Below are 16,029 nucleotides of genomic sequence, written 5' to 3'. Positions count from 1 at the left end.
TGTTTGGAGTATGTATGTTCTTCCTTTTTTCACATTATCTTCCATTTTTGGTGAATTGTCAAGCCTCTAAATTTCCATTTGGTGTGTGGGCGTGTGTGTGTGTGTGTGTGCGCATGCGTGCATGCGTGTGTGTGGGCGTGTGCGTGTGTGTGTGTGTGTGTGTGTGTGTCCGTCCTGAGATGGACTGGTGTCCTGTTCAGAACTGAATTTCTGCATTACTCCTTTCGAGTGACATCATAGACTCCAACTCCTAATCAACTCTGAATGATGTAATTCAAGTATCAGAAAGAATGTATTAATGGGTTTAGAGTTGTTTGCATATTATATGATAGTAAATAGCATGTGCAATCTTGATTTAACAGGTTTGCGTGAGAATAGACGGCACCCTGCTTCGTACTTGGTGCATGGAGCCAAAGCCCTCAATATGGCCTTCCGAGTGTGGACAAAGAAAGAGGTAACTCTTTTTCTGTTTTCATATTTAGTGTGTGTGTGTGTGTGGGGGGGGGGGTTCTGTTCTTCTTTGGATTTTATTATTGCAGAATTGTGTCTACAGCCCATGCTGGTAATATAGACTGAATTATGTCATAACAAATGAAACCTTTGTGGCCTTTGAAGGTTATTTATATACATACATACAAATATTTCAAGCACGGGCATAAATGCCCTTCTAGCTTGCCAATATACCAAAACACTTGTTCCCATAGTAAATGTTCAGGCTTTTTTTAAAAATATCTAAACTAGTGCTTACTTTAATGTAATTTGGTAGTCTGTTCCATGCATCAGCTACTCTGTCAGAGAACCAATTAGTACACTTTTCATTCCTATAGAATCTTCTGCACAGGTTGTCTGATGATTCTCTTTTTGATAACCCCAAACATTCTCAGAGGTGGTTGTCCCTAAATGCCCTATATATCTGAATAAGATCTCCTCTTAGATATCTGTAAGAGACACTGTACAAGTTCAGATATCTTAGTATTTCATAATAACTTAGATTTTCACATCCATGAATGCCCTTGGTATATTTCTGCTGTACTCTTTCCAATTTACTCATACTTGTCTTCTTATAGGGTTTCCATATTGTTATTCCATACTCAAGTTTGGTTCTAATGTAACTAACAAACAATGACTTCATTATTTTTAATTTCCTAGACTTTATAAATCTTTTTATAGAACCTATAGTTCTATAACTATCATTAACCAATTGATTGATATGATTAGAAAAACCTGTAGCTGAATCTACCCATATACCCAGGTCCTTAAACGAGTCTACAGTTTCAATCACTGTGTGCTGTATTAAATATTCACCTTTCAGTTTATGTCTCCCAAATCTCATATGCTTAGTTTTTGATGTATTTTTCAGCATATTATTCTCCTGTGCCCAAATGGTCAGTTTAGTCAAGTTATTTTGCAGACATGCCTTATCTGTAACACTTGTAATAAGTTTACCTAATTTCAGGTCATCTGCGTATAGACTGTAGAACACCTCAGATAAAAAAGTTTGGTCTGAAAGATGCAATCTAAACAAGTAACGGCCTAGGACCGAGCCCTGTGGGACACCCTCACTGTAACCAAGGATGCCACCTGTCCAGTTGCTGTATGACACTTGCCATGTCCTCTTTGTAAGCCATGTAGCTATCCATCTTATCAAGAGTATATCAATACCTAGTTGTTCTAATTTATTGATCAGTGTTTTGTGTATGACCCGGTCAAATGCTGAAGTTAAGTCTGTATAAATTACATCACAGCATACTTTTTCATTCATAGCTGTTATTATATTGTTATAGAACATCATATTACATGTGGTAATAGATCTGTTTTCAACATATGCATGCTGATATATGGTTTCTAGTCCCAACCTGTCCAGTTCTGACAATAATTTATCCAATATTACATTCTCTGTTAATTTTCCACAACATGAAAGTAGACTTAAGGGTCTGCATGATTCTGTGTTTGTCCTACTCCCCTTTTCCTTAAACACATGATGTTATGTTGTCCTATATCGCCTTCATTCTTACAATGATGGGTTTGGACCAATCCTCTGCTCCTACTCGGCCGAATACTTAGATGAAAGTCTCAAACCTGGCTCGTGGCAGGAAGGTATCCCACAATGCAGTGGTGCAATTCCCCAGATCTCGTTTGCCGCTTTATGAGGTTGGATGCGCTCATCTTGGCTGTGGCTAAGTTGTCAATTTTTTCTATTACTTTGCCTAAAACTTGTTATATTTGCATAAATATAGCTTTTATCTTATTAGATTTAACTCGTTGTGCCTCTTTGCTGCTCTTTGTTAGGTAGTGATATTTTTTTCCCCTTTAGCATGACACTTGCCATCGCTTTGTAGGCCCCTTTTGGTATCCCGTATAGTGGTTGTTGTTCGTCTGTTGGTCTCTTTATAGCTCGTTTAAGTTAGAGCGCTTTTTGCCCATTTAAGTTAGAGGGCTTGTAGTGTCTTATTGTCTTGTCTTGTCAAAAAAATAGAACTGTTTGAGTTAGAGGTTCTATTTTTTCTCCCCTGGTTGCTGCTCCTTGTGTTCTGTAGTAACTTTTGGTGTAGCTTTAGCTATATTAGTCTTAGCTAATTTTTTCTTGTTGTTGCTGTCGACTTTAGGGTCTTACCTTGACAATGTCTAAAGACCAAAAAGAGGGAGAACATAAGCCTTCGGGCTTTAAGAAATGTCAGAAGTGGTCACAAAAAATGTCCATCACGGATGGACATGTTATATGCATTTATTGCCTTGGTGCCATTCATCTCCAAGTAGACTGCACCTTTTGTCATTCTTTTAGTGCTAGAGTACATCAGGAAAGGAGAAACAAGTTAATTCTAAAAGGGCTCTTAAAGCCTTGTTTTGAGGAAGCCATCCATAGTTCTTCCTCTTCTTCATCTCCTTCCTCTAAAAAGGATAAGTCTCAGAAAAGACATTCACCAGCTACATCGGCTCAGTCGAGCCTCAAGTCAAACTTCCTAAAATTTCAAAGGCCACTACTTTCTCGGCTCCACAGTCCTCAGAGCCATCTGAAGTCCTTTTGGTTGATAAGCTTGGTACTTCGGCACCAAACCCTTCAGAGCTAAAAGATACCTCCACTCGGACCAGTCCATTGATATTTCGCTGGTTTCTCCGACATTGAGATCGCCAGTCCTTCATAGGTCTTGCTCTCCTTCTCTATCTTCCATCTCTACAAGAAGCTTATCAGATGATGACATGGAACGGGTGGTGCGACTCCTGAAGTCATCGGCACTGACTAAATTATTCTTGGTTGCCACCCATTTGGTCTTGGAGCCTACTGTACCCACTGTTGTTCCTCCTCCGAGCCAAGCTGGTCCTTCGGAGCCGGGGTGCTTGGTACCGCTTACTGTGGATCCGTCGGTTCCGGGACTCCCTTAGGTGTTCATGGAGCCATCTGCTCTGAATCTCTCAGTGCCATCTGGGGCATCTGGGAGCCGGGGTTCCCTGGTCGGCCCGGGGGAGGAAGGATTCTCGGCCCCAATCTTCTTTGGAGTGTTGGCTGGGTTAGCTCGGCTTCCACATCGGCCTCTGGTCTGATCTCGCTGGTTCCGTTGCTTTCCTCTGTCTCCTCGGAGCCGGGGGAGTCTTCAGAGCCAGCGGGATTCGCCTTTGAGCTGATGAGGAGTGTGTTGTCTACCCATTCAGCACCACACAAAGATACCAGTACTCGTCCACCTAAGGCATCTGTTACTGTCTCGACACCACCCAATCCACAGGACAGCAGAGATCCAGAGACTCAGGATCCCCCATTGGGCAAACCCCTCTCCTCCGAGGCCTACCCAAAATATCCTTCTGAGGAGCCACCTTGCAAGAGAACCTGCAAGAGGAAGCATTTTGTCTCCCCAGATGAGTCCATAACTTCAGACACTGACCTTGATGAGTCAGCAGGGTCCCCACGGTCGTCCTCTGATGATATCTCATTTGCAGATATTCTAGAGATCCGCAAGCAAAGAGGCGGCTGGCAGGCCACCACCCCTTCTGATGAGGAGTCAGTGTACCTGAAGGCTTTTGGTTCTCAACCTTCAGCCTCCTGGGTGTCTCTGCCTTTTGATGAGCTAACGGACCTGATTAGTCAAAAGGCGTGGGAGTCACCTGACACTACGGAACCGGTCCCTCGGAGGTCAAACAAATTTTTGTCAGCTCCTTCAGGCAAGGATTTTCTAACTAAGGGGGTACCTGTAGATGCTATGGTGGTGGCAGCAGCCACCAAGAAGGAACTTGCAGAGACTTCCTCATCTGTTCATCCTCCGAATAAAGACTCTCGAATGATGGACAGATACGGAAAGCATGTCTTTTCTTCAGCAACTTTCTCACTGCGATCGCTGAACTACTTATCCCACTTTACAAGGCTACAAAGAGATCTCCTGAAAGAGCTAGGAGATACTCTACAAGGTTCATTAGCTGCGGGGGTGAATGAGAAGGTCTCCTCCCAGTTGTCCACCTTAACTTCCATTGTCAGCTTCTCCATGAGGCTCATATCTTATGCAGTAGATGGAGCGAGCAGGGCAGCAGATTCTGGAGTTTCCCTTATGAGACACTCCTGGATGCACTTGTGCAACTTTGCAGTGCCCTTTAAGTGTACCTTTACTAATGCCCCTTTTGATGGTTTCCCACTCTTTGGACCCAAAGTAAAAGACACTTTAACCCAGTGTGAGCAGGAAGGAAAAACTCTCTCTGCCGTTGGAGTACGTTTTTCTGTACCTTCATGACCTGATCCTAAAGGCCAGAAGAGCGGAAAGATGTGGTTCAAGAGATCCCAGAGATTTTTCCAGGACACATGGAGTGATACCTTCCCCAGGGGCAGAGGGGGAGGTAATAATGGTAGATGCCGCCCCAGAGGCACAGGGGCCCCGCAAAACCAGGGCGACCGTGATTCCTTTCGCGGACGCCCTTATCAGCGCTCCTGAAAGGAGGCCTGACTGCTATACTCTGGCGGCAGTCGGGGGGCATTTATCAATGTACCTAGAAGCCTGGCAAAATATCACAAACGACAAATGGGTACTAAATATAATATCCAGAGGATACTCCATCCCTTTTTCCAACCCTGCTCCACAGACCAAAACAATCCCAGATGTTCTACCCAATCTAAGGGAACAAGCAACTATAAAGATTCAAAAGTTGCTCCACAAAAGAGTCATCCAAGAAGTCCCCGCAGACCAAATAGAATTCGGAACTTACTTAAGATTCTTTTTGGTGCCAAAAAGAACAGGGGACTGGAGGCCAATATTAGACCTAAGCAAGTTAAACGAATCTGTCAAGAAGTCAAAGTTCCGAATGGTGACACTGCAGTCTATCCTTCCCTTTTTAGGGAAAGACGATTGGATGTGCTCGATAGACCTTCAAGATGCTTACTAACACATAAAAATGGACAGGACATCAAGAAGGTACTTACGCTTCTGGCTGGGAGCCAGCCATTACCAGTTCAGAGCTCTGCCGTTTGGTCTCACTACAGCCCCCAGAGTATTCATCAAATGTATGGCAGTAGTCACGGCTCACCTGAGACGTCTAGGATTCCATGTGTTTCCCTATCTAGACGACTAGCTCCTATCTGCCACCACCAAGCATCTACTCCTACAAGCTAGGGACCTAACTTTCGACATCTGCAGTTAGCTGGGCATTACAGTAAACTTTCAAAAATCTGCCTTGTTGCCCTGTCAACATATTACATTCATAGGCGCAGATCTAGACACTTCATCTATGGTAGCACGTCTTCCAAATGAAAGAGTTATAGCACTCAGACAGCAGATACTTCACCTCCTTCCCAAGTCCAAAGTGAAAGCAAAGATAATTCTAAGATTACTAGGAACAATGGCCTCCACAATTACACTGGTCCCTCTTGCCAGAATCCACATGAGGATCCTTCAATGGCTATTATTCTCCCAGTGGTCACTTCAAGAGCTTCCGATGTCTCATCTGATCAGAATAATGGAATCTTGCAAGAACGACTTAAGATGGTGGATACACTCCACTCGTGTGACAATAGGCAGACCCTTTGTTCCACATCAACCAATAGCTACAGTGACCACGAACGCTTCCCACATAGGGTGGGGTGGGCATTATCTGGGAAGAACAGTCCAAGGTACATGGCAAGAACATGAAGCTCACTTGCATATAAATGTTCTAGAGGTGAGAGCAGTGCTTCTTGCGTTGCAAGCACTTCAAGACTCTCTCCCTCTAGGGACTATTGCGATACAGTCAGTATGTCTGTGGTTGCATACATAAACAAGCAGGGGGAACCAGATCTTCCCCCCTTTGTCGAGAAGCCCTAAGAGTGTGGCAATGGGCAGTTTCTTCCCAACGCTTTCTAATTGCAACGCACATTCCGGGGAAGGCCAATGTGATAGACAAGCTGAGCAGAGCAATCGTAATGGCCTCACGAGTGGTCTCTCAATCACAATGTAGCGGAAATGATTTTCCAAACATGGAAACAGCCTTGCTGCGATCTCTTTGCCACTCCCATGAATGCCAAGTGGAGCAACTACTTTACCCTAATTCCTCTTTCCGGGGGAGACACCGAGAGACATTCTTGCTCACGATTGGCCCTTGGGATTTCTATATGCCTTTCCACCGTTTCCTCTCATACCCAGAGTAATTCAGAAAGCACAATGCTCGGGAAGCAGGATAATTCTCATTGCTGCGTACTGGCCTCACCAAGTTTGGTTCCCCTTCTTTTGGCCTCATCTTCAGGAGAAGCCTTGGATTCTGGGCCTAGTGCCAGATCTGCTGACTCGTATGTCAAGGGAGCTTCATCCTTCTCTCCACACCCTAAAACTGACAGCTTGGCTGGTCCACTTCCCAGTTTAGTCAGGCTTCACAATTTCACTCCTACAGTTAGACATATCTTAATGTCCTCGCACAAAGCTTCCACTAGAAAGCTGTATTCTAGTAAATGGAAGGGGTTTTCCGTTTGGGCTCAAGCGAGGAACATCGATCCTTTTTCTGCACCTATCCATTCTGTTTTGGAATTTTTGGCGGAACTGTTTCAACAAGGCTCACCTGCAGCAACCATCAGGGTTCAACTTGCTGCAATTTCAAATTTTCACATTGGTGATTCTACTTCCAACTTAATGTCACATAGGTTGTGTAGAGCCTTCTTAAAAGGTGCTTCCTTATTAAGACCTCCCTTGAAGGAACCCCCTTCTCCTTGGGATCTAAATTTTGTTTTGTCTCATCTCACGTTACCTCCCTTTGAGCCCTCTTCATCTTCTGACCTCAAGTTCCTTTCCTGGAAAACATTGTTTCTAGTGGCTATAACTTCTGCTAGAAGGGTGTCAGAATTGCAAGCTCTTTCTATTAAACTGCCATATTTGATTTTTCATAACTATAGAGTATCCTTGCGTACAAACCCATCCTTTCTACTTAGTCTCTTCTCCAAACAACATAAACCAATCTATAGAACTTCCAGTGTTCTTTCCTAATCTTAGTAACAAGACAGAGTACAAATTACATCAACTGGACGTGCATAGACAACTCCGATTCCGTTTGCATAGGACCAAAGACTTCAACAAATCTGACCAATTATTTGTATCCTTCTCTGATGCAAAAAAAGGATCCTCAGTCTCAAAAACTACTCTTTCCAATTGGCTTTCAAATTGTATTACATTCATCTATGACTCTAATTACCTTTCAAAGTGAATGCTCATTCCACTAGAGCAATGGCTACGTCATCTGCTTTTCAAGCCAGAATTCCCATGGATAATACTTGTGCAGCAGCTACTTGGTCTACTCCACATACTTTTATCACTCATTAGAAAGTAGATTTGGCCTCCAGGGACAGGGCATCCTTTGGTTCCACGGTGCTTAAAGGTGTACTCCCATGAGCCACCCAGGGAAAAGGTGCTAGGGACGCTGTCCTATCATTGTAAGAATGAAGGCGAGATAGGACATCATAATGTAAAGAAGTTATGTAGTCACCATAATGTTGCATGTTTATTGTCCATCTCACCGTTCAGTCTTACAAACCCTCCCTCCTTCCCCCTGCCAAAGACTCCTTATGGACCTGGTAGATTTTTTACTAATTTCAGGAGTTCTTTGTCTCAGCTTGTTTCTCCTTCCAGTACATATAGTATAGACTTGGATATATGTTTATCTGTATATGTTTGTAGGTATGTATATAGTGTACATATCTTTCAATATTAGCAGCAAACAAGATCTGGAGAATTGCACCACTGCATTGTGGGATACCTTCTTGCCACGAGCCAGGTTTGAGACTTTCAGCTAAGTATTCGACCGAGTCGGAGCAGAGGATCGGCTCTGAACCCATCATTGTAAGAATAAAAGGTGAGATGGACAACAAACATGGAACATTATGGTGAGTACATAACTTCTTTTTTAATAATCGCATGTCTCCAATCTTGAGGAATCTCCCCATGTTTATATGACCCTAGTGAATAATAGATATAATGGTAGTGTAAGTTCTTGCTGAAGTGTTCTCAGGTCATTGTTACTAATTCCGTCTCCTCCCTGCACTTTGTTTGGATCCAGTTTGCACAGTTCTTTTTAAATATAATCTAATTTGATTTCAGTATCTGGGGTTACCTGGATGTCACTAGGACAATTTATCACCCCTTTTGTGGTTGTGGAGCCAAACTGCTTTACATAAGATTTTGTAAATATAATTATAATCTGTTGTGTCTGAGAATAAATTTTAGAATCTGTGCACAGTTTATCAATTTGTGCGTCTTTACTCCTTCTGCATCTTATATATCTATAAAAAGGTTTCCTATTATGTTCAATATCTTTAAATTTTATTCATATTTTTCTTGATCTTGTCTCACACTATGCTTAATCTGTTTGTCAAGCTTGTTTATTTCAGCTTTCAAAGATGTCCATCGTGTTACCCTGCTGCAGTCATCACACTAGGGTTACCCTGTCGTCAGGCGGTCCCGCAGTCGGCCGGATTTCCAAAGTCTTGGTCCGGCGTCGGTTGCTGTCGCTTCTTCCCTGACGTCAGTGCGCCAGGGGTATATATAATGCATCCGACGCCATCTTCTTCAGTCTTTCTTGCCATGCGGTGCCCGAAGCAGAAGCAGTTCGCAAGTGCCGGTCGGCCGACTCCTGAGATTTTCGAACTCGAATTTCAGACCGAAGTCTTCAATAAAGCTAAGTACCCCATTGGGGAAACTTTTCTTGCCTCAGACCGATGTCAGAAAAAGTTAACAATTGTATTTCTTGTGGGAAGCAAATACCTCGTAAGGATTTTCATTCTTACTGCATACCTTGCCTAGGCCCAGACCACAACGTCACTAGTTGTCGTTTTTGTGCTAGGTTTAATAAGCGTACTATAAAAAGACGCTTTGATTTCGCACGACACTACTTCGATAGAAGATTTAACCACACTATGCCGTCGGAGCAACCGACTACCGGCGTGCACAAAAAACGCAAGGATGAGGACAGGCAGCCTAGACCCAAACCAGACTCCGAGGCCTCGGCTGGTCCGGTCTCCGGTTCACCGGTCTTCAGTGAGGCTCCGACGCAGCCCCTGACTACCGCAGATCTGGAACCCGACACCGCTTTGGAACTTTTGGCGGAAAGTACCAGGCTGACGCAGCCATTTTGTTCAGCCCCTACTGACGACACTGCTGAAAAAGATGTCGGTGCTGCAGAAACACCTTTGGTTTCTGAAGGCGTCTTCAGACCGACGACGCTCACCATTAAAATGTATCCTAAGATGAAGACTCCTATTAAACCTAAAAAGACTGCACTTCAGTCCCCTGTTCAAGGCCCCATGCCTAAGAAACAGATGCTCAAAATGGCTGAAGATTTGATTTCTTTTATCAGGGGTTCCCATCCCCCTCCTGACAAAAGGCCTAGACAAGAGGAAGATTATGCATCCTCTGAACAAGTGTCCATTTCCTCAGGCTCCTCAGAGGACCAAGATTACTCCTTCTCGCCTTATGAAGATTCCGATGCTGAGGATTCCATTCCCTCAGCTTCTCCCCCTGAAGACTACTCCTTTGGGGAAACTTTACACACTATGAGGGAACATTTTCACTGGGAAGGTCAGGACTACTCTGACTCAAAGAAAAGGCTCAGAGAGTTTCTTTTACTCCCCCAGCACAGACCACTTGCCATCCCCCCAGTTTTAGACATTGTGGATGATGTTTACTTAGAATCCAGTTTATACTCAGACTCTCTGCCTCCTGCTCCGGCCAAACCTGACAGATACTATAGAGTGCCTGATTCCCACAAATTTCTTTACAAAAGTCCTGTTGCTGATCCAGGGACTATCTCCCAGGGTCCCAAAGGGGCTAAGGCTTCTATGGCTAAAAATCCTGTACCCTCTGAAAGGGACTCCAGAGCACTAGACAGGTGGGGGAAAAAAGGTTTACACCTCAGCCACTCTAGCTATGAGGGCACTAAATTGTCAGTTTCACATGCTAAAATATCAGCAATTTCTAATGTCTCAGTTAAAACAAAAAATGAGCACACTCCCGCAACAGTCTGAATTGAAAGAAATGCAGGATCTGTTGCATGCAACTGAACAGGTGGGCAAACATACTTTACAATGTGGGTTTGATTCTTTGGAGGCTTCCTGCAGAGCAGCTGTCACTGGGTCTATCATACGCAGGCATGCTTGGTTAAAGGAACAAACTCTGCCGGATCATGTTAAAGCAAAGCTTCTAGATGCTCCCTTACAGCAGGATGTTCTTTTTGGAGTTAAAGCAGAAGAAGTCTTAAAGAAAATGGAGGATAAGGCAAAATCTATGCAGACAGTCAAAGATTTCCTACAGGTACAGCCCCCTCGCTTCAGCAGAAATTGGCCAACAAAAAATTGGTCTTTTCCAGCTACTGACAGGCCACAGAGGGGCAAATACAGACATCCAAGAGGCAGAGGACAACCACAAGCCCAGTACAAACCTCGACAATGGGGCACTGCAGCACAGAAGGGAGGAGAAGACCGGTCCCAAACTACCAGAAGGCAAACTCAATGACTTGCATCTCATCAGGCCAAGCAACACTCTCTTGGCAACCCCCTTGGGAGGAAAACTCGCACTTTTTTCAGACAACTGGCACATTGTCACAAAGGACAAATGGGTCCTAGACATAATTTCACGAGGATACAGATTCCATTTTCACACCTTGCCAATGAAAAGGGGAATGCCAAACTTGCCACAAAATCAATGGGCAGAGGCACAAAGACAAATTACAGCTCTCATGGACATGAGAGCCATTCAACTGGTACCTACTGGAGAACAAGGCCAAGGATTTTACTCAAGACTCTTTCTAGTTCCCAGAAAGGACAATGCCTGGAGACCAATTCTGGACCTTTCAGTTCTAAACACCTTCTTACAAGAACCCAAATTCAAGATGCTAGCACTACAGCAGCTTCTTCCCATGTTGGGCAAGAAAGCATGGCTAGTAACGTTGGACCTCAAGGAGGCATACCTGCATGTCCCTATCAGACAAAGTTGCAGAAGATACCTCCGTTTCATTGCAGGTTCAACCCATTACCAATTCTCTGCACTGCCCTTTGGCTTATCTACTGTGCCCAGGGTCTTCACAAAATGCCTGGCACCAGTAATTGCATACTGCAGACAAAGAGGAATTCAAATATACCCATACCTGGACGACTGCCTCATCCAAGCAGAAAGCAAGGACATCCTCTTACAACATCTGGCTTTTGTAAAACATCTTCTAAGTTGCCTGGGGTACACAGTAAACGAAAAGAAATCCAAACTAGTACCCTCACAAAATATGATATTCCTGGGTGCCAGCTTGAATACAACGGCCCAGAAGGCTTTTCTGACTCCAGACAAACAACTACAGCTGACACAATATTTCAAAACAATGGCAACAAAGACCCAACTACCTGCAAGAAAAATTCTGCAGGCCTTGGGCTTCATGGCATCTTGCATACTACTAATACCATTTGCAAAGCTGCATATGAGGAAATTACAGTGGTACCTAAAAAGCGTATGGTCTCAACACAGCCACAGCTTGGGCATAATGATATCTCTCATTCCCTGCCTACAACAGGAGTTTCTGTGGTGGTCACTGGCATGTCACTTCAACAAGGGTCAGCCTTTCACCTTGCCCCCAGCCAGGCAAACTATGACAACACATGCATCGGACTACGCCTGGGGGGGCACACATGGCAGGACAATGCGTTCAAGGCGTATGGTCTGCAGATCAAAGGAATCTGCACATCAATCAAAAAGGGATGCTAGCTGTGCAGAATGCTCTGACAGCCTTCAAGAATCTATTACATCCAGGACAACTTACAATAAGGACGGACAACACCACAGTACTGTGGTACATAAACAAACAAGGGGGGGTACACACTCCTACTCTCTCTGTAGGCAAGCAATGACCTTGTGGAACACAGCTCTGGCTTACCAAGTTCACTTACAAGCTCAATTCCTGCCAGGACAAAAGAACACATTGGCAGACGACCTCAGCAGAAACATGGATCCCCACGAGTGGAAACTGGATTCACAAGTATTTGCAATGATAACTCAAAAATGGGGCCTTCCAGACATAGACCTGTTTGCCAGTCCTCAAAACTATCAACTAACAAAATTTTGTACAAGGACACTTCACCATCAAGCTTGGAAAGTGGACGCACTCTCATTCAGCTGGAAAAACCTGACAGTATATGCCTTCCCTCCATTGCCTCTCCTCACAAAGGTGCTTCTGAAAGTCAGAAAGGAGAGACAACGACTGATTCTCATTGCCCCAGACTGGCCACGCCAGCACTGGTACCTATTATTGAGGAATATGGCCCAGGGCCCACCTTGGATTTTACCACAAACTGCCCATTTGCTCACACAGCAAAACAATCAGATTCTTCACAGCCAGTTAAAAACCTTGAATCTGGCTGCATGGAAAATCACCTAAACATCCAGCCAGCTCCTCTTTCCCAAGCAGTTATGGATGTTATTCTGGAAGCTAGGAGGCCCAGCACCAGGAAGGCCTATGCGGACAAATGGAAAAGGTTTTTTGCGTGGAACCAAACTAAAGGCCAAAACACACTTCAGCCTCACCTGCCTCAGATTCTACAGTATTTAACTGAGATGTTGCACAAAGGACTTTCTTTTTCTTCCATTAAAATCCATGCATCAGCTATTTCAGCCCACTACAACACAGAACCACCCTTATTTTCGCATCCACTCCTAAGGCAGTTCCTCAGAGGGGCAAAAAACATTAGGCCCCCCCAGGAGAGCACCTACACCAACATGGGACCTCAATTTTGTTCTGGAAAAACTTACGCTACCTCCCTTTGAACCAGCTTTCTCTGCAGATCTGCAGTTCCTATCATGGAAGACTGCCCTGCTGCTAGCAATAACTTCAGCTAGAAGAGTCTCGGAGCTGCAGGCATTAATGGCAGTGGAACCTTTCCTCATTTTCCATCAAGACAGAGTTTCTCTTCGTACTAATCCTTCCTTCATGCCTAAGGTGGTTTCCAGTGTGTCTTTAAATCAAACCATTCACTTACCCACCTTCTTCCCAAATCCACAGAACAAAGGAGAAAGACTCCTGCATTCCTTGGACATTCACAGGCAACTTCGCTACTACTTGGATAAAACTAAGGCTTTCAGAAAATCTGACCACCTCTTTGTATCCTGTGCTACAACTTCACAAGGGAAGGCTTTATCAAAGCAAACCATTTCCAAATGGATAGGACATTGCATTTGTTTTTGCTATACCCTTCATGGAAAACCAGTTCCTGCTACCATTAGGCCCCACTCTACCAGGGCAACAGCTACATCTACAGCCTTCCTCAGGGGGGTACCAACCAAGGAGATTTTGGAAGCTGCAACTTGAAGTTCAGTACACACTTTTACCAAACACTATCACTAACCACTTTACTCTAAGACTAGGGCTGGCTTCGCCACTGCAGTTCTGCAGGGCCTTCTAGCCTCCTCTAACCCTCTATAACTCCTCCACCCATCCATAGCTTTGGGATTCTACCCAAGTGTGATGACTGCAGCAGGCTAACACGATGAAAATAGTACAGTTTTGTACCTACCATAAATGTAGATGTTCAAGTGTACACCCTGCTGCAGTCCAGGTTACCCTCCCTCCATCCCCTCTGATCTAACTGGCTAAATCTATACAATACCTTCCTGATGTATGTACTTATAGCTGGAGGGATTTTGTGTTTGTGCAAAAAATTACTTTATTTAGTGCTAATTACTGACCACCTTTTTGGGAGCACCTGACATCTGGGGCAAGAAAAACTGAAGAAGATGGCGTCGGATGCATTATATATACCCCTGGCGCACTGACGTCAGGGAAGAAGCGACAGCAACCAATGCCGGACCAAGACTTTGGAAATCCGGCCGACTGCAGGACCGCCTGACGACAATATAACCCTAGTGTGATGACTGCAGCAGGGTGTACACTCGAACATCTACATTTATGGTAGGTACAAAACTGTACTTTGTAGTTCGGCCTCTCTTCCATTTCTTATATATTTTTGTCTCTAACCTTAATCAGATATCTTGTTCTTATGGAAATATATTCCCTGATGTTTTATGCCTAGATCCTGATGTTAAACATTTTTTGACTTTTTCACTCAATTTCTCTTTCAAAACTTTCCACATTCCATCTGCAGTTTTTCCACTGAACACCTCACTCCAGTTAATTTTACATAGTGACTGTTTTGCTTCCATATAATCTGTAATTAACCTTCTGTGCACTGGTTTAGATTTCAGTTTGGCAGAATTATCTAGTGACAAATTAACTTTAATAACCCCATGATCACTGCACATCAACGGTGGTAAAACTTGACTTGAAGTTACAGTAACTTCTTTGAGAACACAAACAATATCTAGTATGTTCTGACCCCTGGTAGGTTTTTTTACAATCTGAAGCAATTGTTGTTCCTGAATATACTCTGTAAATAATTTCCTTACTAACATTGTTGAATCAATATTATTCCAGTCTGTTTCTGGTAAATTTAAGTCCCCAGCTAATATTATTCTTCTCTCCTGTGTTTCATGTAAGAAATGTATGAATTTCTCTAGGTCATCTGCACTTGGCTTTGGTGGTCTATACACTTCCAACAATTATGTGTTCCAGGGTTGTCTTTATTGTAATAGTTACACAGTCTATAGAATTGGTGTTATCACTGAATAAGTAACAATCACAGGTCTCTTAGCTATCTTTAATCCCTATCATAACACATCCACCTGATTTTTTGTTAGAATGTTACAGTAAAAACATTTATATCCTGATAGAACTGGTTTCCAGTCATTGTTCTTTAACTATGTTTCACAAACTATAATAGTGTCAATCTTGTGGAAACTTAGCAAACTTTCCAATAAAAACACTTTTTATTAATGCTCCTAGCATTAACAACCATCAGAGATGCATCAAATGTTGCTCTCTGTGAACTGTTACATTTTTGACCTGGCAAAAATCCTGCCTAGTGTTTGTCAAATATTGCATAATATCTTCTGCAAAAATTCTCTTTCCTAAGCTTGACAAATGCACACCATCCTGTCTGAACACGTGTGCCCAAAACAAGGCTTGGATGCCCTACACATTTCCATTTCTTAAAACAGGACATTTTTTCCATGTAGGTGTTTATCCAAAAAATCTTTTCGTTCACAGTGACCTGACCAGACCATCCTTTCTATAGATGATTTGAGAAAAATACGTCCTAACACCAGTACAAGCTATACTATCTAAAAGGGCTGTCAGTTCCCTACTAACAGTCAGAGAATCCTTGCGGGTGACATCATTTGTACCAACATGAATAAAAACAGATCCATACTTCCTTACATTAAGGCTTGATGTCCATCGTGTTACACTGCTGCAGTCATCACACTTGGGTTATCCTGCCGTCAGGCGGTCCCGCAGTTGGCCAGAGTTCCAAAGTCTTGGTCCGGCGTCGGTTGCTGTCGCTTCTTCACTGATGTCAGTGCGCCAGGGGTATATAAGAGGCATCCGACACCATTTTCTTCAGTCTTTCTTGCTGCGCGGTGCCCGAAGCAGAAGCAGTTCGCAAGTGCCGGTCGGCCGACTCCTGAGATTTTCAATTCGAATTTCAGACCGAAGTCTTCAGTAAAACTAAGT

At 43.7% G+C, this 16,029-nt stretch overlaps 1 protein-coding gene across 1 annotated transcript in view; it reads left to right on the top strand.

Moving 5' to 3' along the window:
• PHF8 (PHD finger protein 8) overlaps positions 1-16,029 on the top strand; it is a 3,148,719-nt gene that overhangs the window by 1,452,270 nt on the left and 1,680,420 nt on the right. The window contains exon 10 of the mRNA XM_044080095.1: positions 363-454. Within this exon, the coding sequence (XP_043936030.1) occupies positions 363-454 (92 nt within the window). The remainder of the gene's footprint in view (positions 1-362; positions 455-16,029) is intronic.

Source organism: Protopterus annectens, chromosome 8.part0 (assembly GCF_019279795.1).
Source record: "Protopterus annectens isolate FY-2018-M chromosome 8.part0, PAN1.0, whole genome shotgun sequence".
NCBI classification, from domain to species: Eukaryota; Metazoa; Chordata; order Ceratodontiformes; family Protopteridae; genus Protopterus; species Protopterus annectens.
The sequence above is the reverse complement of the archived record's forward strand: the minus strand, read 5'-3'. Positions and strand labels throughout refer to the sequence as shown.